The sequence below is a fragment of the Nyctibius grandis genome, chromosome 1 (assembly GCF_013368605.1).
Source record: "Nyctibius grandis isolate bNycGra1 chromosome 1, bNycGra1.pri, whole genome shotgun sequence".
Lineage (NCBI taxonomy): Eukaryota > Metazoa > Chordata > Aves > Nyctibiiformes > Nyctibiidae > Nyctibius > Nyctibius grandis.
The window spans coordinates 96,120,848-96,147,452 of record NC_090658.1 but is presented as its reverse complement, the minus strand read 5'-3'; the positions used below and the strand labels follow the sequence as shown (position 1 = coordinate 96,147,452).

Here is a 26,605-nt window from a genome sequence, read left to right as displayed (position 1 = left end):
CTTCAGAGTAATATTGTATGCTTAATTTTCCTGCACTACAGTTTGATAGTTTTGAGTCCTAGAACTTGAAGGCCTAGCAACTCTACAGAAAAGTTGTAAGACTAAAAATGGAGTAACACAAAGTGCATTACAACACTTAGACTCTGTCCCTGCATAGGCATCCCATAAGCACATGAAACATTCAGGATCGAAAATTCTATTGCATTGAAAGAGACTTGTTTCAGGAAGAGACTTATTTCATAATACTACTGCGTTGCAGGAAAAAATTAATGTTAGGGCAAAGCTGCCACCCTCTTCCCAAGACCAGCATCCCCACAGACAGCTCTGATTCCATACACATTGCCACCCGCACTCATAACAGCCACTCACCGGTTCACCTGGGATTGACAGCCCATTGGGGCCCTGTGGACCTGGGGGACCTTGAGGACCAGCAGGACCTGTCTCACCACGAGGACCAGGTGGCCCCTTAAAGCAGAAAATTAAAACAAGATTGTAAATGGCAACCCCCTCTTAGATCTGTTGCTGAAAATCCTTTGGGTTAGACACTTAAGGTAAGTCAGAAGCCTGGAGACACATTTAATACTTCAGAACAACTGTGGAAGTGGCATAACTATAAGCTATTCTCTGATTCGTGTTGGCGGTCTCAGGCCAATACACACTTCCTGGCAGTGTTAATTAGAAGTATAGCTGCTTTCTCTGTACAGAAAAAAGGACAACAAAGCTGCAGAGTGTGTATTAACACCCTTATGCATGTACTCTAGTTTCCTGACATGCAGTCAATGCCTTTGAGGCTATATATATACATAGGCTGTGTATATATAGTCTCAGATAGGTAGGTTGCAAATAAATAACAAAGGCATATTTCCAAATAAATTTTTAATCTTCATTCTTAGCTCAGCATAGAACTAAGCATACAAATTTTCATATAGGTAAGCATGTAGCAACATTATAGATGCATTCCAGAAAGAAACTTACGGATGATCCAGTCAAACCCCTTTCACCTCTGGGACCTTTAGCACCTGGGCCACCCTAAATTGAATATTTGGAAAGAAAATGTATTTCATACAGGGAAAGCAAGGGTACATCATACTGCTGTGCATCACAAATCCTCTTTATCAAACACTTATGTGAAAGCCCAAAGTTCTGAAGGGCATAGATCACACTGCTAAAAAGAATACTAGAATAAACGATGCATCAGAAACTCAAGTAAACCACATCAGCTTCAGCCTTGCAATTCAGCTCATGAAAAATTATTGCCATTTTTGTCTCTGCAGATATAAACTTCTTTAATTTATATTCATCAAAATCTCTGGATACCTCTGTAGCAGACTGCCAGACTACTGGACTACAGCTTCCTCATGCAGTATTTTGCAGTTTTGATATCTTCAGAGTAGAAGGACTACTGGGTTGAGTATAACTCCCTTATATTCGAAGCAATTAGTATGAGCATATCCATTCTGTAGATTACTATCTCCCCCCATAAAAAAAGAGAGTAAGTAATTTATTTCCCTGACAGAGTAAAGAATCTTTCCTTGGAGTGAAATCCTGACTCTGTAGTTAGGAAAAATATTTGCACAGTCCATTAAAAATATCTTGTACATGAAGTGCAAGACAGCTGAGATTGGGCCAGACTCTTTCAACCTATCGAACAATGAGGATCTATTCACAGTGATCACATTGGAAATATGGGAAAAGGATTACTATATAAACAAGTAGAGGTGGTAGGAGCTGCTCAACTGTGTTATAAACTAAGATGAAACAGAAACAGATTACCATGATGTTATGGACGTGTTGATAGAAACTCTCTCTCTGACTGACCTCTGTTTCACAAAGCCACAGATCAACACAAAACTATTTCTATAAATTTTAAATTCCATAAATTTAAAAATCAGAAAATCTGTCTATTGCAAATAGTTCCTTACAGCTGGTCCAGGGGGTCCTGGAGGTCCCACGCTGTCTTGAGTACAGGTACAAGCATTTGGAAGAGCTGGGCATTTTGCTTCATCTCTCTGAAAATTCAATCACAACTGTTACTGTCCTTTTAAAGAAAAGTACTTGGTGGCAGCATACTTTTCTAAAACAATAACAGTAAGATTCTCTATTATCCTGTTTTCAAGTACAAGTAAAACTCACAGCTAACAGTGGTTTCCAAATGTTTCTACAGAACCTTTCATACTTTTAGCAAATTTTCTCTGCGAGCTATACAATACGCTAACAACAGAGGTACAGGCAAAATCAAATTCATACACAATTTCTGTTTTTCTAATATTTATATCCATTAGACAATCAGCTTGCTGACAAATAATAAACTAGTTACTTTTTTGAATGTCAATCTAAGAACAGATTAAATAAAAAAATAATGTCGCTATTCCATTCATAATACCTAGGATCTTGAATATCACTGAAATACACAATATAACTGTCATTTTTTCCACCATTCCTAAGGGCCTCAATTCTAGCAGGTTACAATCTTTCTCCCTCAGGCACAAAACTTTGAAATGCAGCTTTGTTCACTGGCTGTTCTGACAACTGTGATTTAGATGTGTTGTCAGTACAAGGTGTAATACCAGGCTAATGTTGATATTGTTAAATTTGCTATTAATAATGAATTTCTGAATAGCCTCTGGTTCATTTATACTTACCATAGAAGGAAGATCACAGCATCTGTCTCTGCTAGTCCAAACTGGACTGCATACAATGTCAAAATTCTGGATTTCTAACTGTAAAAGAGAGGAGGGACTCTTGAAAGATACTAGAGATGTTATTTATGAAATCTAGGGGCACTATCATTAAAAATGACTCCTCAAACAATTTATTTCTGATGTAGTTAACATTACTCAGACTTTCACTTCTTTTTTTTGACACTGACAGAAAAATTATTTAAAACCAAGCCTAGATAAGGCTACAAGAACTTCAAGCACTGATGTTTGCTCTTGTTCTGGGACAAAAGGTAACCAAATAAAATGACTCAAGAAATATTTTGCAATACTTAATGAATAATACCAATTAACTACATCGGCTGAGTGTCTGTGCACTTCAACATGAAATCAGGCTGAAAAACTTTTGGACTAGCTCTAAGGACTGCAGTCCTTGGGTCCTATATTAATTTGGATTCATGTATGGAACTTTCCACTGACATTAGTGGGGAAGAGAAAGGCTGAAGTGGGGACCTTAGGTAGACTGCACGGTAAAAGCAGTTTCCTCTTTTTTTCACCCCAAGAGCTATGATCCTCTAGTTTGATACATACAACCAAACATTTGGTGGTGAGCACCAAGAGTCTTCTTCAGGTGTTAGGGTTTGCACACATGGGTCAGATTGTGGATTTAAATCTTCTAATATGAAGCTCTGCTAATAGCATTGATTACATATTAAGTATAGTAAATCCATCAACATAATTGATGTGCCCTTCATAGCAGCAGCAGATTATAGGTTTATAGATCATAAAGCCAGTGGGGATTCCTCTGATCACCCAATACAAGGCAGACCATAGAACTTGCCAGAATTAAAACCTGTTCATTAAAGTATGTCTTAGAAAAAACAAAACAATCTTCATTTAAAGATTTCCAATTATAGGGAATCCACAGCAAATGGTTCCATTAACTAACTGCTCTCCCTATTAAACAAAAACCTTTTCCACTCTTGTTTGAATTTAACTGACTGCAGCTTTCAGCTATCAGATTTTTGTTCTTGCAATTCTGTCAGAATGAGAAGCTATCAAGACCAAACTTCTCAGTTAAGTATATTGAGTCTTGCAGTACAGACAGTTGAAAGCTTTAGGTGCAATACTGGTTTTTTAGCAATCCTTAATCTCTAATCTCTTTCCTCAGAAAATTTCAAGGGCTTGCATTAATGAATGGGTTAATGTTTATTGCTTACTGTTGCTGATCTCCGATCACCTTTCAGAAGTTTCCCAAGTATTTCATAGCCATCAGTTGTGATGTTCCCAGCCTCCTTAATTGGTTTTTCCAGTATTTCACTGCAGTCAATATAAATCTTAACATTTGATGAAGTTACAACAATATGGACCTGAAAAAAAGTTTAACGTAATATTTAGAAAAGGCACATAGGCATATTTACTTTAATACTTCAACAGTGTTTCACTGTTTAGGTAATACTGTTTTAAACTTTCTTTGTAGTAATCCTGCTTTACTTTCAACTGGTGGAAAAATTCAAACTCAAATAAAGTCTATGATATTAGTAACCTCTTTAAAATGTGTTGAATGTTAGTAAGATGAATACACCAGCACAGCTAAGAAGTACTATTTAATATAATAGTTGAACTACAATGATCTATTTAAAAAAGCTTGCCTGAAAATTGCTTTAAGATGCCATAAAAGTAAAAAATAATAAGAATTTTTGAGAGGAAGTGAATATAAATTCTTCTTGTCCTCTTCTGACGGCTGGGACCACACAAGAGGTTTATGAGTCTGTGACTGCCCACTGGCTAATAGACTCTGTCTGTAGTTCAGAGAGTAGATTGTTTCAGATCCAAAGATCCAGAGTTCAGTTTCCACAGATGACTCAACCAGGGGCATTAGTTGCATTGAGATACAGGAAGTGAGCAGAGAAGCCTGCCCAGAAAAAGACAAAATAATGGAAGACGCAAAAGACAAATTTCCATGAGAGAAATTTGGCTACAAAACCTTATGCCAAAATATGGGGAAACAGGGAAGAAAAGGAAGAGATTAATTATTGGAAATAAGGGGATTAATTATTGGAAATAAGGGAAACTTAGGAGGGAGAAAAGAATGACTGTGACAAAGGGAGAGTAAGTTTGCCAGGGGAAGAGAATGAAGTTTTTGGGGGAAACGCAGTAAACCATAAACAGAAGAACAAACAAAATTGAAGCAAAGGTTACCATTCCAAAAATGTATAGTACTTATAGCAAATGTTACGCAAGTGAATTTCCTACATATCTACAAAAACAAAAAAGATATTCAGGAGTCTCCAAGAAAGAAACAATGGTCTGACATTTTAGTAAATCTAATATGCAGTTGATGGAAGAACACTTTAAGGCAACACAAAGGTTTCAGTGGCTTTATATACTTTATATATCTTACATACTTCATATATTTTATATACAATATTATAACTTCTATGTAATTTTTAAAATATCAACACAGAAAGTTCAGCAATAAAGAATCCTTGAAGTATGTATTTATGTTTTAAAGCTTCTGTTATCACAGTACATAACTCTTCATAAACATATTGCTATTTGATGACTGCTTTAAAAAACTGGCATAAAGTTGAAACAGAGATTCCCTTAAACGTCCTGAGTCACCAAGTGCCTGAACAATCTTCTGAGAATTTGTCCTTTTTTTCCATATTAAATATTTTCCCATGTGGAGTTGTCTCCAAGGCATCACCATAGCTTATCTAAAACTCTTTAAACATTATGTGCTTATGCTTTATATAATTGGAATTAAGACTTTTGAAACTGTCCTCATTTTTTGTCACCTGAAATTCAGTTGGCATCACAAGTTTAATTCTCAGTGCTGTGTATATGAACGTTTTTTTAATTAACATTCCCAACATTGTTCATTGACCAAATAAAAAAAAATAGTGGAAAGATAACTGTGTCCAAAGTATATTTTGGTATTACATACCAAACTTTCCACCAAATAAAATAAGCACCTTGCCAAAACTTTAAATTCAGTATCATTTATACACCATCTACTCAGTCATTTGATGATATGACTAAATTTTACAGGTTAACTAATGCATCAAATAGTTTAAACTCAACACAGATGTAATTTACTAATACTGAAAGGTACCTAACATGTAAGTCCTTCTACTGGAATGTTAAGTGTTTGTCACAAATTAAATAAAGCAAATGGCCTCTGCATAACGAATGTATATTACTACATCTTCATTTGCACACAAAACTCAGGAGAGGTGAATCTGAATGAGATCATAAATTTGAAAATGTTCAAACAGCAATGACTGCTGAGCATTGTCTATCTATCCAAAGAAGCCACCCAAGCAGTCAAAAATAAGCAGGGCTCCCCCAAGTCATTGACTCAGCTCACTGCTGATTTAATGCCAGCTCTGAATTCCAGCCTGAATTTCATCGACCAAGCACAAATCTAATAAAAGTATGCATCTAGTGTTTACAGTAAATAAAACATCTCTTTATTCAATCCTGCTACATTTTGTTTTCAACAAAATGTTAACAGAAACATTCTCTTCAATTTCTAACACACCAACATAAAGCATCACTTCTGACCATTTCCAGTGCCAGAAGGCACTGAGGTTTTCAGAAAGAAAACATACTCTCTCTCTGGACCCCTTAAGATAAAGTTTGATGGTGTTCTGATCTACTGCTAAATGAACCACATCAATAAGCTAAGCAAACTATTATGCCATATGTACATCAGCAGAAAGACATACACTAATTATCAAATTTCTTGTGGCTAACTACTGCAAAACTGAAATCTGAAAGGAAGTCTAGCATGGTAAGAATAAGAAAGTAGAAGTCATCTGTCTCTCCAAAACATTCAGTTATAAATTTAATGACTGTTTCAGGCAGTCAGAATTTTTCCTATGGGACTTGCCAGATTCAACAGCTTTCACCATAGCTATGCTACTCAAAGTGTTCAAGTATGCCAAAGTAAATTTCCCTGAACAGTTAGGTGTAGTTAACTGTGCTTTACTCAACGAACCAGTAAGTCATCGAACAAAAACCACAAAAATGTTTGATATTTTGGAAAACATCTTCTTGCATTCTAAAGATTTGTCATTTCTTTGAAACTAGATGGCAGGAGAAATTTCAAAAGTACCTTCTGAAATGTGTTAATCTTACTTTGCTTCCTTTATCCAGCTGAAACTATTTCTATCCTTTATTAGGAGCTCATCAATATGGCTGATACATAAGGCTTTCCCAGCACATGAGCTGGGGAATCCCATGATGCTATCATTAACAACCTGACTCATATAGCAATCTCAGTAATCATCCTGGAGAGAATCCAGGCAGTCAGCTCAATTACATGGTGAAAAATCCCAAACAGAGCTCTTTAAATCACAGTTACTCCAGTTACTTCAAATACTATCAAAATCTGAACTTTTGTTTCCTTTTTAGGGGAAAAAAAGAAGGGGAATGACACATAATAACTGATACATGGTTCATTTTTGCTTAAGAAATAGTCTCATAAGCAGGAATTCATAGTTCCAGAGCTTTAAGATAATTTGCAAATGGCTGTTACTCCTGTACATCATTTGGCATCTTAGGATTGCTTTCTGTTCATATTTAATTATTTAAGATATTTAACAATTTTGTTCATATTTAACTATTAAAATAATACAAAATACTGTATTTTTATTTTCCCCATAATTGTGTTTCACCGAAAAGTGTAATAAACAGTTATATGTAACTGCTAGTGTTGCTGGGGTTGCAGGTTATTCCCCATTTGCTCTGATAAATGAGCAGAGATTCACTGTAAGTGCTGTCAGATAATTCTGCTCAGCTCTATCACATTTAGAGGAACTGCAAGGAAAAAATATGACTCTGAATGTTAATTTAATTAGCAGCAGACACTTAAAACAGACTGCTGGCAGTACAGCATGAAGAGAGCTTCATACCACTGGCCCAGAGAAGGGAAGTCTCAACTCTCACACTGATATCTAAAATGAGGCATGCTACATGCTGTTCTGTATTTTAACAGTACTTCTTGATGGTAAGATGACTCAACTTTTACAGCAAAACAACATCTATCCCAGCCTTTACTGACAGTTTTTCTCACTCCAGTAGATTAACACATTTCCTTAAAAATCAGTTGTCCTACTAAGCTATCAAAAAAAAGAAAGGCAAAAGCCAAATGCCAAGGACAAAATAGAGGCTGCCTAATGCATGTGTGATCCAAGCCTACTTATAAGTATCAGTCATAAAGCCAGTGACATAAACTTCTCTTCACATATGCAAAAACAATTAGCCATTAAATAAATTATAAACACAAGAATAATTAGACATGACATAGAAGCAGTTTGGGAAATTATCCTCTGTCAAATTCTGAGGAAACTAACAGCTTTTATAATACTGTGTGATAATTGTAGTCATCCATGTTTCAAACAGACAAAGTCACAAAACATACTGCTGGCACCAGCTAGCTTTCCCTGCTTTCAGCCTAGCAGAGCTAGGTTGACAATGTAGCCTCCAGTATCATCATGTTGACAGAGGCAACCTCTTATCTGTATCCTCAGAGGAATGCTGGTAATGACGAGTCATGCAGGAGAGGGTATCATAAAGAAAACAAATGTTATACTCCAGCCATATTTAGTCATCAGAAGAAAAGTAAACTAAACAGAAGGGAGATAAGCAGAAACATGAGAATGTGCATTTCAGCTGACCAAAAATGTCGCAATTGCAGCTCACTTTCTTGCCCTAAACATACATACTTAACATAGCAGGAAAATATTTTTTAAGTTGTGTTTTAGGCATATATGTAGCCTGAGTCAAACACCTCCCAACCACTAGAGGTAAGGAAGCCTGTCAGGATCAAGTTTTCTAATTTTATGCACTGAACTATGAAAAGGAAGCACAAAACTATCACAATTGAAGGCAGATGCAGTAACACGTAAGGATTTCACCAGCCATTTTGACAACTCAAAAAACATGAGTCTCATTCTAAATCGCAAATAGGTTATACGATCTTTTATGGGTTCTCTGTCATTATTGTTCCTTCCTCAGTTAATAGTACTTTGGGAGTATTTTAGGCCCAGTGAATTTAAGCCAAAAATATACCAATACACGTGCATACATACCAAACACATACATGTATTATGTTTGTTGAACATATGAATCTTATTCGATACGCTATTCACCTCCCAAAACTGGTTCCCTGCCTTTTTCTATAAGTCAATAGCTACTTACTTTCTGTGGCTATATGTTCTTCTGCTCTGGATGATTCCAAATCACTACACTCTCCCCAGCCTTTTCTCATCACAACTTCCTTTCCTTTTTATTCCAGTTTATCTTTTATTCTTCCTCTTTCATGTACCAGGAATCAGGCTATGATATCTTGTTCAAATATATCCTTCCACTTACACAATCTTGACAAATTCTTGACAAGATCTTGACAAATCTCTTACATTGGTTCAAAGCAGGCCTTAAACTCAATAAAAAAATGAAGAGCTATAACTTCAGAGATCTTGTTTTACATGATCAGTAAGTCCCTATGTCAACTTACAGTACTATACAAACACTGGACACAACTGACAGTGACTTCTGCTTGCTTGTCTTTTGTTTCAAAGAACAGCACTTCAGAAAGCAACAGTCATAATTTCAATCCTTTACCTTGTGGAAGCTTCCATAAAAGATTTTCTTTACTTCATCATTATCAAAAGTTACAGTTTGAACCTCTCCCCTTGTATCCTTGTTAAAGAATGACAGCACTTTGCTGGCAGCTGCAATAAATGAAAATAACACATTTCATTTTATATGTACTACTGAAACCACTATCCTAAGATGCACTTATGGATAAAATGCAATATATCACTCAAAGTAGTAAATACAGATTATAGATGGTCTTACTGACCCATAAGTATGTAGGTGTATATTCCTTTGGTTTTAGAGGTAATACCAAAGTTGAAACGTAGCTTAGTTTAATTATTCTTAGTAGAAAAAATAACTGATGTACAAAGTAAAAAAAAAAAAAAAAAATCTTTTAAAACTAAAGATTTATAATCCTTTTACCATGTAAGAATGCTTTGGTTTTGGAAACATTTGGGAAGAATGCATGCAAAGTAACGTAATATATAAATTCTCTGCATAATAAGAAAAATCATCCTTACGATCAAGCACAACTCCAATTTGTGGTTTGTAATCTCTGTCTGTAATCTGCCAAATTGCAAAAGGCTCGTTGGGGGATTCGGGCAGAAGACGGAATAACAGAATGATAGTGTATGCCTGTGGCAATCCCTCTGGGTGAATCTCCCTGTTAAGACAACATGAGGACATTTTTTCACATGGACCCACACAAGGAAAATAAGATCATCATTATTTGCTCTTTTTCAAAGAAACGACATGAGCGTAACAGGGAAGCCACAGTGTTTAATGGAACTTAACTACTCTCTCAAATAGAAAAAGAACTTTGTGACAAAAATCTTTGTGTGATTTGTTAAGATGAATTTACAGCCTGTCTTCAATTGGTTCAGGCACCATGGTTATGGAGGAGGCCAGAATATTACCAAGAACTCTTGGAGATGTATTCCTGTGGCAAGATTCTGCATAAACTACACATATTTTCATCTGGCCTGTTTTAGACAGGCAACAGGAAACAGCACTTAACTATTGCTGCCCTTCAGGCACAGATACAATGAAGGATGTATTTAATGTATTCCCTGCAATTGGTGATGTATTTGGGCTCCACCTCATTCATCAGTGGCTGAGGTTTAGATCTGTGATGTTCAGAATGTTATACATTTAAAAAACAGAAAGCCAAAAGTAAATAAAAACATGCATTAAATGGCCTCAGCATTTTCTGAAGGGGAAGGGAGGGAATGCAGGAAGAGATCTGTAAGAAAGGAGGTAGATTCTGCTTCTCCTGAATCGTTATAATGGAAGTGAGAAAAGGATTTAGCCTGATGAATGTAAACATAGAAACCTTAAAATGAAGAGAGAAGCTACTCTGTATTCTAGGAAAAGCTTATGTACCCAAACAATTATGAACACTCTGCGATAATAGCACAATCACTAAGTCAACACCACCACACAGCACAGTGCGAGAAAGAAAATATTAAAGTAGATATAGCAACACCATTTATAACTCGGGTACCAAGTTATCTCAGATATGGAAACAACTATGCCACCAGGATCAGGATGCTTTTATTGCTTTGCTGACTCAGTCTAAAGTGAGTTTTATTTTCTGTCTTCTCACAAAAAATAAGTGCCCAGAATACACTGGCAAGTCTGCTCCACCTCTTACAGCAGACAACAGATTATTTATAACATTCTAAAAAAATGAAATAAATAAGAAGTCTGCCTTTTTATCATCTTATCCTGCTAAATGCAAGTTTAATCTTAATGTAAGAGAGTTGCAAAACAAAATCACAGTGACTGGGATTATCTGTACTTCCCTAGATCATAAAAATACAGGCTGTCAGAGATCTATCACCCCCATAGCTATAATGGCACGTCAATGAACTCAAAAAGCCTTCAAGTCCTCCACTTCTAAAGTTGTCAGCTGAGAATGCTGGCAAAAAGAAATTATTTCTTCATACACCGCAACTCCTGTGCCTGTGATCTGATCTTTACCCAATCTGGTGAGATTGTAGAAGATTTCAAAGGCTTGTATGAAAAGAAGATAAAATTTCCTTAAATTTAACAGGAACAAAGAGCTATCTTCAGGCATCTCCTCTGACTCAGAATTACTTTTTTGAAACTTAAATAGATGGCAGAGGAACACATGTAAAAAGGAAGAGAGAGGTACTGTTCTCCTCTTAGTAAAACTAACTGCTAACTAAGTCTTTTCTGTGTGTGTGAAAAAATGTTGGAAAGAATGACCATATATTACCTCTCCATGACCAAGCTCTAAGACCACAGGCCCTTGAAAACTCCACTCCATTTGCCAAATACAGCAACTCAAGTAGAGGAGAAACTACCCTAAATCAATGGTGTCAATGTGCTGCCTACTGCAGTATGAATGATGCCCCTGCAAAAAGTGGTGCTTATCCTTCCATATTGTAACCATTTCCCTCCAGCAACATGGAGCTCGTTGTACTAAGGAGGCTGTTGTTCAACTGCCTAAGGACAAACTGTGGATTATATGCAACTCGAATGGTTATCAAGCATAATCTCCAAAAAAGAACAATAAGCAACTGGATTAATAGTGAACAGATCACAACGGAAGAAACAGATTAGCATTTAATGAGAGCAATGATAGATGCTCTTTGGAGTATATTTCTCAGAGTTCAGTAAAAAGAACATCAAATAAATGCATCTTCTATAAGATACTAGCGCTATCATCTATAAACTCTATTAATCCTTCCTCACCTGCTTGCCCTCAATATGAGTTGGTCAGGTTTACTTACCGTATTGACTGGCTGACAAAAGCATTTTTGTGGAGTCTATATGCTACATAGCTTGGGAAAGAGCCTGATTCCAGTGACACGCCTTGTACAGAAGCAAAATGCTTCTCTGTTAGATTATATGATTCCAGCATCTTGAAACCTTTAAATCCGGAGAGAAAATAAAAAATAAAAACACTGTAGAGCTGTAAAAGACACAAATGAACCTATGTCAAAATCTTAGACAGTTACTTACCAGGTGAAGTGTATCCCTCCAAGTAAATAAGAGGACAAGCTAAAAGACATGAAACAACATATAATTCAAAACTATAAAACCTAACAGTATATGAACATATATATACTTCAGGAAGTTTTACTACCAAAAAGTCTGTGCTATTATTAAGTATCAGCCAACTTTTGTTACATTTGTCATACTGTGTTCTGTTCCGTGGTAGATGTACTGTTAAAATCTTTTACTCATTACTTTTACTAGGATATTTCTACTGTGACAAATTGTGTAGAATAACAAACGAACCCCTCAAATATTACGACTCTAATTCATAAGAAGAAAGGAGCACAATGACACACTCTTTCCATGAATATTTAACACATGAGTCAGGCTGCATAATAGCTGTCAGATTCACAAGTTAAAACTGCAGATTTATATGGCTCCTCAGGAGCCAGCGGATGAGGCAGTTAGGGAGTACACAGTTGCACACAACAGGCCTGAGAATTTCTCATTTTTGCCATAGAAGGATTTCACTTGAGTAAACAACTGAATTTTATTTAGACAATTTTAAAACAGCATCACACACTACAGCTGCACCTCTTTAGCACCCCTAGACCAGTGGTAAATAAGAGACCTGTTGTGCCCCCCAGCTCATGTTAGGCATCATTCTACTTCTTCTTAAAGAGCAGTATTTCTTGCTAATACTCTCTTTTTGTTATACCAGTACTTTTGAAATGTGAGACAAGACTACATAAAATATAATAACTACTTCAAAATTTTTAAAAAGTAACTTGCTCCCTTCAACTATGTCCAGTTATTTTGAAACCTAACTTTTATATATGAACATTTCTTTTGATGTGCCTTAAATGGGATGGCAACTCTAGCAGTATATAAGCAAATGTATTTTGCTTATATATTGCCAAAAATTCCCAAATTATTTCCCAAATAATTTGGGAAAAAGGAAAATGATGTCTTCTACTCACTTGAGGTAGCTGTCTCACACACAAAGGTGACAAGGTTATCTTGAATCTTTTCAAAGGCATCAAAGTCATCAACAATAAATACATGACGCTCACTGGGCTTGCTAGCAATCTTGGCCAGCTCATTGTAATCTACATCAGCCACACCAACCACAAAGACACTGAAGCCTGTAAAAATAACACTTGTTACTTGAAATGTAGTAAACATACATTACCATTTTTCAGCTCAATATTTCACAAACCATCTCTGTCATTGATTTCTCAGGCTCTACCTAGTATTTTATCTGGCCTTCATTATGAGCATACATTCTGGACATCCTTTCACCCCATCAAAGCTCAGGAGGGATTAAACTGATTTTTGCATCTTTCTTTCATAATGTTCTCCTCCTTCCGTCATTGATTTTTATTGTGCATTATCCAATCTCACGCAGCCTTGGCTTCATAGTCCCCTCACTCTTTCATACAAAATGTACAATTCTCTCAACTCTACAGTGTCTTAAATCTGTTCTGTGTCCAAAATCTCTGTGCAGATTATTAGTCATCCAGTTCTCTATCTGTTTCCATCTCCTGCATTTTGTGCTTCTCAGTTTCTCTTTCACTTTCTTAGGGTGGTATTCATCTCACCAATTTTTACTTTCCAAGTTAGCACCAAGTCTAAGCTAGTTGTCTAGTCTTCCTCTATAAACAACAGACTGACCTGGGCAGATTCAGAATGCACTTCATCTCACCTTCCTAAAATGCTAACTTCGAGATAGAAGCAGCCATGGTGTGTAGATGCTTATCTGTTGCTGTCTTCACTAGCTATAAAAGTACCCTACATGACGACCTTAGACTAGACATTTAGATGGCTTAAGTCAAATGAGGAGAACCCAGACCCTAGAATTTAATCATATCACCAGGTGTAATGGCATAATCTCCTTCTTTGTCAGGGTGATTTTCTTCTTTGAATCCTTATACTAGTGTCTCCTTGCCTTCTACGTCAAGTTTTTGTTTCCTGCAATCTTCTAGCCTTTACAGAATTCTGTCTTGGACTCATTTCTTCCTTTCCCTTCTCCCATCTAAGCCTCCATGTGCTAATTTGATTTCTCTTTGCCATACCAGAAAACAAGGAAGAAAAAAAAAGTCACTGTACAATTCAGCACTATATAAAAAAAAAATCTCTCACAAAATTTAATTGACAAGAAACTGCAGAGACATTGGAAATGCTGATTGGAGACTGAAAGCAGAATTCATATTTATTGCAAATGATAAAGCTATCTTTATTTACATTTTTAATTTTTCAAAAACAAGATAATTATTCCTCTGTAGCCGATTCTGGTGAAGCTTTGGCTGAAATACTCTGTCCAGCTTTGAGCATGACATTTAAGATGCAAAGAAACCAAAGCAAGTAGAGAGAAGAGCAAAAATGATAAGAGGTTTGGAAAACATTGTCAACAGGAGGTTGAAGGAAATAGGTTTGTTTAGTCTAGAAAAGAGAAGACAGAAAGAGGAAATGACAACAGGCTTCAAATATGAAGGCCTGTTACAGCGGAGAGTGATCAACTGCTTTCCTGGTTAACTAGGTAGATGAAAAGACAAAAACAGTTTTTCCAGCCTCAAGAAACACTTAGGTGAAATGTGAGGCAAAACTTTCTAACTACAGAAAGTTAGAAAGTAGTAGAAAGTTTACTTTCTAACTACTAGAGTAAAGCACTGAAGCAGACTATCCAGGGAGACAGTAGAGATTTTTATTAATAGGGTAGCCAAACATCTTTAGAAACCATCTAGGCTGAGCTGATTCCTTCAGATCACTGAGGCAGAGAAGATGACTGCTTGTGGTTTACATGCCAGTGATTTCCATAAGGAAGTACATCTCCTTACGCAGGGAACAGGACTCCAGGTGGTTCATGCACTGAAATGCAAAACTTCTGGGTGCAGAGACAGGAATAGATTATTAGTCTCACACAAGCCACATTCAGGAAATCTGAAGAGGAAATGCAATGCTTCTCAGCTCAAAAGGCAATGAAGGAGTCAGTTCAGACCCAGCTCCACCAAAAGCAGTTACTTTAACTGGATATCCACTGGTTTATACTGAGTAAAACATAAAGCCCAAAAAGCCAAGCCCATTACATCAAAAGCACTAGAATGGAGCACACTTCACAATGATCCCTGGGGTCCACACAGCAAGGAGAGAAAGAAGTAACCAAAAGTCACTTCTATGAAATGATATGCATGAGGAATTACTTGAAAGCCTTGGGAAGCCACATCCTTCCCCAGAGAGAAGGCTAGAGAAAGAAAAAGTCTGGCCCAGAGAGCCTAAATTTTTTAAATAGTTTGGAGTTTTTCCCATATACTCAGAATACATTTCTGAGTCCATAAATGACGAATGAGAGATTCCCAGATAATTGAAGTACCACTTATAATTGCATAGCTTAACACATAGAGAAATTAAACAGCCAGGTACTGTGAATTGCTTACCAGAGTGCTGTATGACCGTTGCTGCCTTCCTCACCTCATCCTGAGATCGACCATCTGTGACAACAACAAGTACCTTGGGAACACCTCGCCTCATGCCACTCTCCCAAGTCAAAACCTTTTCTTTGATAAATGTTAGGGCTTTGCCTACAAAGTGCACAATGAACAAGGAGTCAGACATATTATCCACAAGAGAAGAAATCCCTTACTTTTTACTTTGAAAGGGCAACAGCCACACAGCTAAAACAGAATGTAAAAACCTAATTCTTCAGCCATGCAATATTAGGATAATAAGGCAGTTTCTGAAAACACTTTCTCTTAAAGAAATCAATTACTGCTCAGAATCACCTGTCCTTGTGTTTCCTCCTCTGTACTGAATATTCTGAAGAGCTCCCAGGGCCTGGGCCTTGTCATCAAACGTATTCAGTTTAAATTCAGATTTTGCCTCATCACTGTACTGCACAAATGAAACCTGAAATGGAATATATCACAGTCTTCAGTCTCATAGCCTCACATTCAGACCAACTCCCTTCATTGAAATATGCATTGTCGTATACTAGTAAGCATTAAATAATTAAAAAATCTTTTTCATATATGTATGATTATGCACATACATACATATTTACATACACAGATATCATCACAGCAATGAGCACACAACACTTTTTTCTTTCTTTCTCTTTTATGCATGAAATGTGATATGACCTTAAACACGTATGATTAAATTATTGCTATAACTATGTTGCAGTATATATAGTGCCTATTATCTGTTTCTGAGCAGATGTAGAGTATCTACAAAACCTCTTCCAGTTTTCTTTGGGAAATACAAAAAGAATTTGGCAATAGAATGTCAATAAAGTTGGATATATACAAAATCACTCCCACAATCTCCCACAAAAAAAAAAAAAAAAAACCAAACACTTTCAGCCTTCTAACCAAGGAAAATGCATTGCACCTGCAGGTCATTGCAATGCTCCAGAAATAACTTGTAAGAAACTCTCTCACATCTCATGTCATTCACTTCACCTAGTGAAAGAGAAATGGTTATGGGAACCTAGGCAGTGATCTCATCCAGCTTCCCATTAGCAAAAGAAAACCAGTAATGGTGCAAGGCTTACAGTAAGAAGCCTGAGAGGAAATGTCTTTGACATAACTATGATCAGCTCAGAAATCCTGAAAGTCTATTCCTCATTAGCTAGCCTCTCAAGATAGACTGGATTCCCTTTGATTTACAAAATGTCCAATGTATTTCATAAATAATTATCCATGCACACACGTACACTTGTTGTACAACGATCTAATAGAATCAAAGACAGCATTCTGAAAGAAGGGAATAATCAAATGTGACTTTAGTAAATCAGCTTCATCTTCAGTTTCCTGCCAAATTGTAACCGATGGAAATAACAAACCTACCTGGATTCCAGCAGGATTAATCAAGTCAAAGGCTCCTACTGTATTAAAAACAAATTTCACTACTTTGTTGAAGTTATCATCACCAATACTCCAGGAAGCATCAGTCAAGAATACTATGTCTGCTTTGGCACCTCTGCATACTGAAAGACCAAGAAAAGGAACACTTAAAACACTTCAATTGCATCACTGTGAAATAAAGAGCATTGCTGCAAAATTTGGAAATTCAAGAATGACAAACATTCAGCAAACATCTATCACCACACAGTCAACCTGGCAGATGGCTAATGATCAACACAAAAACTTTTATTAAACAGTTTCAAGGAAAAGTTCAGGAAATGAGGAAGAGCTCAAGAATCAAATGTAAATGTTTTAAATGACTTTTTTTTCCTGACCAGCTACCATAAAACATATGTGAGTCTGTCTGAGGGCAGACAGACTCACAGACTTTCTACACAGCTATAGAATATAATGAGTTTTTTTTCCCCAAATGTATGCACCTTGCTGTTCTAAACCAGGAAATGTTGAAGTCTAGTAAAGCTCAAGAGCAAATGGATGACATTAGGAAACTGGTCTCCAACTTAATTTCCCTAAAATGCTGTGCTAGCTTATATCTATTGAAATTTATGAAAAAAGGATTAAACTCTGAAGCAGTGCAGCAACTACATAAAAATACTGACTAATTCTACAAATTAACATACCATCCCGAGCTGGAGGGATCGTGGGAGGTGGAGGAGGTGTAGGTGGCGGAGTTGGTGCCTCTGTAGGTTTGAGGACTGAAATGAAATAATTTTTTTACTCCATATAAATTATTTCATTCAAGGAAAAACTCTAGACTATGTATTATATTATCACACAGAAAGATTCTAATCTTTTCTCACTAATCTAAACAATGTAGAATTGACAAGGAAGAATTACTTGTGTTACTACAAGAGTAATGAGATTATAGCTATTGTTAAAACAAAGGTACATGATTGCATTATAACAAGAACACTTTTACATGAGCTGAGTAACACAGCACTCTGATAATGCATCCGTTTTTCATCCAAGTGCTAAGAAATACTTGGTTTGAAGAACAGCATAAGAATTTCTCTCCCCCTTATAAACTCCAGCTGACATTACACTGAGAAAAAATGAAAGATCACTTAAAAGAGGTATTGAAAGTCATTTAGAGCAAGACAAGTTCTACAGCTGAAACAAGACAAGTTCTATAGCCAAAACTTAAGGTTCAGAGTATCTATCATCTACCTGTATGCTCCCTCATAGAGACTGGAGGTCCCTCAAGGTTAGGGGTCTGAACAAAGACAGTAGCATTGTATTCTGTGTCCGGTGAGAGGCCAGTAAAGCAATGGCTCGTTTCTGATCCACGTACTGTGATTTCCTGTCCTCTGGAACCTGTCAAAAAAAGCCCAATGGAAAGAAAATTAGAACCCACTATTTCCCCTTTAATATGTGTATAAATAAGTGTAGAAATTAGAGACCTCTTGAGAGGAGGTTGGAGCAGATGGGATAGCAGTCTTATTCTTGTCCCATAAAAGCCTTTCTAGATCAAGATTATGCGGTGATTATGCACCCTGGAGCATACTGGAGAGTAAATTGCAGTGTACATGTGAAACCCGGATAACCAAGGGATTCCCACTAATGAAAGTTAACTTGACAATAAGCAGCACTGCCTCTTCGCAGCTTTTTCATCACTCTAGAAAACACAGGTTATGTTCAGAGCTTTAAAGCTCAACGAGATGTATCATGGCTTCTGGTGGGTGTTTGCCACCATCCCAACAAAGTTGCTGTCACTGAAATAAGACAATTATGTTTCCAGAAAATGCAAAAAATAAAATGCACTTACCGTCAGCTGGGTTTAGCTTCAGTCTGTAGGAAGTTGCTGCCCGATGAGGTGACCATCGGATACAGAAAGTATCCCAACCCACTTTGTAACTTGTTAGGTCAGTGACATTCAAATATACTGTGAACAGAAAAAGAGATAAATTGTTCTCTGGAAAATAGTATCTAACGGATGAAGTACACCAAATGAAAATTACATTAGCAGTGCTGGTTCAGAACTTTATTTTTTTAAATACTCACAGAAGAAAAGAGTAGTTCTAGTCAAATCTCTTCATTTTCTGTTACACCCTAGAGATCATAGCCGAGCCACTTACAAAGGCCCAAAGTCTGATACCCTTCTCATATGGTAACAGCCCATTTTATGAGTTTTCACATGAAGTAGGTTGAGTTCTTCATAAATAAGAAACTTCCAAAAATCGGAATATGACTCATATATATGACAGTATGAAAAGAATGTGCTGAGTCAACAAAACTCAGAGTGCTAGATACATCTTAACTGAAGAAATTTTTAGAAGTTTCTTAGCTGAGGCCATCAACAAAATCATCTCCTTCCAAAAAGCTGAAGTGTCAATCACTGGACACTCCTGTAAGATAAAAGTGGAGTAGCAAAAAGCCTAGACCTGCTTAGCATGGTTAGGTTTTGTAGTACCCTGGAGACAGTTAAAGATTGACTCCAACTATAGCTGAATAAAGTTTTAGGAAGCAGATTAGAAAATTTTACACCATCAAATCATTACTTAAAACTATATTTCCATTACTGTTCCCAACCTTAGTGTTTTTAAGATCTACATCATGGACAGAAGATAGATGCACTCTCCATGACAGGATATTCAGACTTCTAACAACCAGCCTTAAAAATCCTCTCTTAATCAACATTATCTCAAATCAGCGTATGTATCTAGCATGACTACAACAAAATTATTTTGACTTACATGTAGTTCCTTGATCTGTCAAAGGTATGCTCATTCCAGAATCATACTGGGCATAAACATTCACATCATAAGTAGTACTGGGAGAGAGATTATGCAAGGTGTAGGAAGTCACTTCTCCCACAAAAACCTCCATGGGCTCATTTGAACCTCGAATTGAAAGGAAGCATTAAGTACAGAAAGAGAGAAAGATTCATGATTAGCTTAGCTACAAAACTATCATCTGCCATCTTTTACATATAATTGTTAATCTCGTTTTTCTAAAAAAAAAATACCAATTTCTTTAATTTTAGCATATTAGACTGTTGCAAACAATATACACATAGGTTCACAAGCTATTATGCAATGTTTGTGTTTAATTTAACTTACAGAAAGGTATATATATTGTTCCACTGTCACATAAAACAAAGGTTCTGAAGGACATTAGTACCTAAATACCTGTCCAATACTCATTTCACATACACTAGTTCACATCCTCAGAAGGACAAGAGGTATTACAGAGAGGAAAACCAAGTCTGGTCCAGGACTTCGTCTAGTGACTGTATTAAATTTTAACCTTACAATTCAGTCTCTGTAATTGAATGTATGAAACACTGTATTTGATAGTTTGCGCTTCCTATAAAATACTGATAATAAGACAAGCTTCCATCAAAATCAGTAAACAAAGGAAATAAATAAATCCTTTAACACAAACTTTTCATGATACATATGATTTCTATTCTGGTCTCCCATTAGCCGCTCACTTTTCTGGAATTGGTATACTCAGAATGAACAGGTTTTCTTACCCACAGGTTTGTATACAATTTTATAGCCAAGAACAGGGGATGGTGAAGGATCCCAGGAAACTCTGAATCGTGTATACCATTCATCAGTTATATACATATTTTGAGGAGGAAGCAGGCCAACTAAAAAGAAGGAAAAACACTCTAATTAGACTAGTGGCTGTTTTTCAACCTCTAGAAACTTTACATTGTAACTCTGTCAGATAATAATCACATCAAAGACATAGTTAACATAATGAAACCTTGACAATGTTGGAGTGCTCAAGGAATATGTGTTTTAAATTTAAAAAATAATATACTATATTGAAACTAATTACCAGTTCTGCCATTTCCAGTCAGTTGTCCACCATCTCCATCTTCATACACGGCCACAACAGTAATTTTATATGGTGTATCTGATTGCAATGGTTGTAGTATCACATTATTTCTTATCCCAGGAACTGTTGTCTAGAACACAAAAGAAACAGCGGTAAACAAACTCTCAGTCCTGTAACAGATCAATGACAGTAACTAGAACTAAAAATTTGTTTTGAAACTTGGCACACTTTTTTTATGTCCGCTGTAGACAAAGTCATTTGGGATGTGTTAAAGGTTATAGCCTATAAACAATTATTAGCATTTGTTATTTTAAATTATAAAACACTGTGGTCAGCACAAAAAGATAAATCAAATGACTCTTCAGTCCCTACCCTCACATCAGACTGAGACGCTGCAGTTCCTCACCAAGATTTCAGTACTGTTCCCTCATAGAAAGGAAGAAGTCATGATGATGTGTTTGGGGACAGAAAAAGATAGAAAAAAAGCTCCTAAAATGGGGGTGGAAGTCAAAGCCATTCACACTACTCATCAGTTTCATTTCTACATTTTCGTTATCCCCATCTTAGGATATAATTTTCTTGGCAGAAACAAGTTAATCTGAGAAGGAAATTCTAAATATTTTGATATGTAAAAATGTGCCTGCATCCCCCAATCTCCTCAACTTCCTGGTGCAGTCATGCACTATTGCTCCCTTCTAATGAAAAGGTAAGTATAATCCAAAAAGTTACACTACTCTATAAGTGGCCATAAGCAGCCATAAAGCACTGAAACTACAGAAAGTAACTTGAGGTATCTATCTCAAAAGCATGTCACAGTCAATATTCTCTGTCGTTACTTGATACAAATTTTCAGTTGTTCGAGACTTGCTGGTTTTATGAAATATCCAATATTTTCTGTAAAGAAGGTAAGTGTGTTGAAAAATATGTGTCCTGATTAACAGGTCCAATAGGGAATTTTCAGACTGAATTTTCAGCATGCCCTATGCAATAATATATAAGCAGTAATAGCATTTAAATAGTGCTCTATACATGTTACATTTTGGCTGGTGCCAGTCAGCAGGAATTCTACCACTGACCTCTGTAAGATCTGAGTTTGGCTTTGCTATAGACACTCAGAGAATTTTATAGGAATCAGATTAACTTGTGCTGTCATTAAGCTGCAGGAAATTAAACACAAACACTTACAATTCATACTGAACCTTACAAAAACAAGTTAGATGCTGAATCAAAGTTACCATTGCTTTCTTATTAAACTCTGTCAACTCTCTTCAATTTATAAAATGCAGACTTATGTTTGTTCTGTATCTTAGCACACTGACTTCCTAATGAATGGAGTATGAAGTAATAGATGGCTATTCACTGTAGCACAATGTTTGAACTAAATGTCAGGAAGCAGGTTCTGCTCAGAATCTTCTGATTAATATGTGACTCATATTTAACATTATTTCACACACAAGTTGGCTCATTAAACTGTATATGTTCTGCATATTTTTTTGGAAAAAAAAGCCCAACATTGTTTCATACAAACCATGAGTTCTCAGCTTTGACAACACTGACCAAAGAACCCATAGTGCATGCAAAGTGTACTACATGCAAAACAGATGTCTTTGTTTTTCTGTCACCTAAAGAATCAACTAAGAATGTCTTGGTGCTTACTAAGGAATTACAGAACTTACATATTCATCGATAGGGTCTCCCACAGTGGGTGAATAAATGATTCTGTACTGCTGGACTGGCCCATCAGCATGGTCCCATTGCACAGAAAGGCTGTTTGTGGTCTCATCGAACACTCTCACATTCCTTGGACCACTGCGAGGCACTAAAGAAAGAAAATACAGAACATTGTACAGAGCATGATTCTTCCAGTCCAGTGTCACTCTCACCGATTCAAATGCTGCCCTGAAGCCAAAGCTAAGGGCCCTCCCTGAAACCCTGAATAAACATATACAGGTAGATTTAGTCAATGATAATACAGCAGTGCCTTAAGGTCTTATGTAGAAATAGGGCCTTAACTGGAGGAACTGGAGCAGTATGGAAGGGAGAGAACATCAGAGGGACATGCAAAGTGAGGATCTACATACATTCTGCTTCTCAGACTCTTGCAGACAAGTATAACTATAGCCTGTCACATCTGCAAGTTTTAGATGAATATGGGGATTTAATAGAGAAAGCATAGAAGAAGCAAAAGAGAGGTGACCTATTATTGCCATAGACAGTTTCTTTACATGTTATTTCTAGAATGAATTTTAAAGAAGCCAAGCATAAGCCAGCCAAGATCCCATAAGCTAAGTTGTAACAAGGAGGTTTTGGTGTTTAGGTGTCTCCAGCAAAAAACAAACATCTGAGGAAGTTGACATATACAATTATCATGTAAGACACAGAACACAAGACACATTTTTTTTTTCTGTTGACAGCAAATTCTACTCATCTTAATGTACTACTTTTTTTTCCAAAAGACAAATTGCTATTTATCTGTAATCACATTTTAAAGAACAGCTTTTAAACTCTTAAACATTCAAATTAGGCTTATTTCACAAGTGAAAATTACTTTGGTGATTATGCATGTACCACAACTGCTAGATGACATAGCAAAAGTTCCCTTCCATGGAGGACTGTAATTGCTTCAGCCATAATTCAGATGCATTGGTCTCAGTGTTGCACTGAATGGCTTGCACTATTTGTGATTGCAACTAATTTTATAAATTTTTCACACACCAATTTTGACATATATTTCACAAAGCAAGTAATGACTGCCTCTTACATGTTCTTCCCTGTGCTTGGCTTGGATTTCCTTCTCCATCTGCATACAGAGCTATAACGTTTATCGAGTAAGCAGTGTCAGGAGCCAAGCGCTCCAGCATCACATCACGAGTGTTGCCTGGTACCACAATCTAAAACAGAAACAAAAGGCAACTATATAAAAAAAGGTTTAGTTTATACCATTTCTTGTTAGAATGAACAATTTGAATGAAATACAGAAAAATTGGGAACATGACCATGCTGCACATTTTTCAAGAAAAATAATACACATTTAAAATAACCAAATAATGTTGATGATAAAAATTCAAGAGCAGGTGCAAAATAAAAATGATAAATACATAAGGAGCTCTCATTCTGCAAATGAAATTGTTATTTTCTATATTTTACACAAAAATAGTTCAGGAAAAAAGAAGAAATATTCAGGGACAGAAACCAAAAAAGTAAATTCCATCATGATTTACTGACATATAAAGGACATTTTCTAACAGGTACTAATACACAGGTTCCCACTCATGCGAAGTAATATACAGTTTCACTTTACAGGTGCAAATGATTCATTGAAAATTCTTACACTTCCTTACAGATAAACATATTCATCTGTACATGTACAATACGGATGTACATTTTGTGTGAGTACATTCACAGGCTTAGCTCTAAAACTGCACCTATTTCTACACAAATCCATAAACTTCTACTTCACATCTGGAGGGCAAATTTTTACCCATATTCAGACTTCACTGCTCACCAACATCTACCTAAAAACTAATGATTTGGGATAAACAGATGGTTTAGTGGCAAAATCACATAAACTTGGCATCTGGTTTCATAATGAAAAATTTGCTAATAAATATTTGTTGTTTCCTTCTCTCTTCTTTGAAAAAAAAAAAAAGTTTTATTTTAACTCATTTTTACCTGCAATATGATAACGGATACTCAGTCCTCAACATTCTGTTTTACATGTGAGAGTCTTACTTCTTTTATTCCACCAAATTAAAAATTTATTTACAATGGACTAAATTCCTGTAGACACAGTGTTTTCAGCAGGGACACTTCTGGGCAGACAGTTGGCTTGACATTATTATTATTGTTCTACTCTCGTTGAAGGAAGCAATATCCTCCACACACTTTTAAGGAATAGTATAAAAACTAAATTACTTACAGATTCTGATGGCCTTGGGCCAGACAGTGGAGAGTAATTAATTCTATATTGCTGTACTGGACCTGGAGCAGGTTCCCATCGGACATTCATGCTGTTTGGTGTGGGATTGTAAACTTGAATGTTTCTTGGTGTTCCTCTCTCCACTAGATCAAGGATAATTTAAATTAAGTTTTACAAAATTGCTTATGTAAGTTCTAGTTCTACTTGAACTTAAAACAATGCTCAAAAGAAGCTGAAAAGCACATCAGCCCAAGATAAACACATTACTTTGGTTACCCCAAATCTAGGAATCTCAGCTATTAGTCTTTACAAACATCCCTGTGAGGCAGCAAAGTACATATGTTTATGCTGCAAATGGAAGGTATGATCATAACTCTTTGTTACGCTATTGTTGATCAGACAGGTATGAAAAGTAGCCACAAACTACACATTTTAGCTCATGCTGACACTGGGAGCTCAAACTCCCTGGAAAATTTTAAGTACATGGTACGGACATTAGTATGCATTAACACCAATATTTGCCATTTTTTCACCAGTATTGCTACTGGCACTACAATTAAAATTTTACTGTTGTGTGGAAGTAAACAGTAAGTTCCCTGCACAATATAAGACCTGAGTTTGCCTGAGATAAGTGGACAAAAATTCCTAACATTTTCTTGAAAAGGACTATTTTACTTACAAGTTCTTCCAGTGCCAGAGGCACGTCCACCATCCCCCTCTGGGAAAACTGGAACCACAGTTACAGTGTAAGGTGTGTTGGGTTCAAGAGACCTCAGGATGACATAGTTTGTGTTTCCTGGTACTGCGGTCTACAAATTTAAAAGGAAAGTAGGAGCATGACATTTACATAAATATGCAAAAAGTTTAAGCTTTTTTGTGTCTTCCTTACTCCTCCACCACATCTCATTTCTAGACTGGATATGATAAAAACTCAACAAAAGGTGAAACCTGAAGTAACAGGGTTCATGGTATCTTCTGGAATTGCCTTTCAAGAAGGTTCTGTCTTGGACTTAACAAAAATGGTTGTTAAGTCCTATGTTCTCCTATACAACCCCTTACAGCTATGTTCACTTTTGTGTCCAAATCCTGTTCTACTAGTAACAGTAGCAGAATCTGCAGGGAACTCTTTAATGACCACTATTCAGCAGCTCAGAAGCATTAAAAAGTCACCTTCTAAATAAAAAAAATTAACATTACATAACACTGCAACATGCTAATTACAAGAAGTAATGAGCAGCTCATGTTAGAAAGTAAAACTCCACAGTATTTAAGTATATTTATCATCAGTATCTCTCTACATGCTACTGAAACAGTGGCAATTCAAGTGCTCCTCATTTCACGGGCACATCAAATTGCATAGACGTGGAAACAGAAGCACAAGTGGGAAAGAATAATATTTTCCCAGTCTGCAACAAGAGTTCCCATTTTCAAGATTGTTTTAGCTCTTTAGCAATTAAGTAATTTTAGAAGATTAGAATAAGACATCTACGTGGATTTTTCTGCTTTCACAAACATCACCTTGGCTGACTGCCTACAGTCACATGACTTCTTAGCAGTAAAAAATGGGTAGAAATGAGGTCTGCTGACTTTATAGCCTTTTGTACACCCTGAAGTCAGCTTTACATTCACATGCACTGCCCTAAGAATACACAAACAAAAAATTGTGTGTGGTATTAAATCCCTGTGCTAAGAAGTGATCACTGAAAGTCTGCTATATAAAAATCAAACATCTGTAATACATA

General features: G+C 36.3%; 1 protein-coding gene across 1 annotated transcript in view; it reads right to left on the bottom strand.

Moving 5' to 3' along the window:
- Positions 1 to 26,605, bottom strand: part of COL12A1 (collagen type XII alpha 1 chain) — a 105,337-nt gene that overhangs the window by 19,866 nt on the left and 58,866 nt on the right. The window contains exons 35-57 of the mRNA XM_068409744.1: positions 25,543 to 25,672; positions 24,864 to 25,006; positions 23,706 to 23,835; positions 22,621 to 22,763; positions 20,945 to 21,074; positions 20,631 to 20,750; positions 19,849 to 19,995; positions 18,921 to 19,037; positions 18,323 to 18,469; positions 17,776 to 17,850; positions 17,078 to 17,217; positions 16,013 to 16,136; positions 15,668 to 15,811; positions 13,214 to 13,378; positions 12,258 to 12,296; positions 12,026 to 12,164; positions 9,788 to 9,930; positions 9,291 to 9,400; positions 3,878 to 4,027; positions 2,643 to 2,720; positions 1,923 to 2,009; positions 976 to 1,029; positions 370 to 465 (exon numbers count right to left, since the gene is read on the bottom strand). Of these exons, the coding sequence (XP_068265845.1) occupies positions 370 to 465; positions 976 to 1,029; positions 1,923 to 2,009; positions 2,643 to 2,720; positions 3,878 to 4,027; positions 9,291 to 9,400; positions 9,788 to 9,930; positions 12,026 to 12,164; positions 12,258 to 12,296; positions 13,214 to 13,378; positions 15,668 to 15,811; positions 16,013 to 16,136; positions 17,078 to 17,217; positions 17,776 to 17,850; positions 18,323 to 18,469; positions 18,921 to 19,037; positions 19,849 to 19,995; positions 20,631 to 20,750; positions 20,945 to 21,074; positions 22,621 to 22,763; positions 23,706 to 23,835; positions 24,864 to 25,006; positions 25,543 to 25,672 (2,751 nt within the window). The remainder of the gene's footprint in view (positions 1 to 369; positions 466 to 975; positions 1,030 to 1,922; positions 2,010 to 2,642; positions 2,721 to 3,877; positions 4,028 to 9,290; positions 9,401 to 9,787; positions 9,931 to 12,025; positions 12,165 to 12,257; positions 12,297 to 13,213; positions 13,379 to 15,667; positions 15,812 to 16,012; positions 16,137 to 17,077; positions 17,218 to 17,775; positions 17,851 to 18,322; positions 18,470 to 18,920; positions 19,038 to 19,848; positions 19,996 to 20,630; positions 20,751 to 20,944; positions 21,075 to 22,620; positions 22,764 to 23,705; positions 23,836 to 24,863; positions 25,007 to 25,542; positions 25,673 to 26,605) is intronic.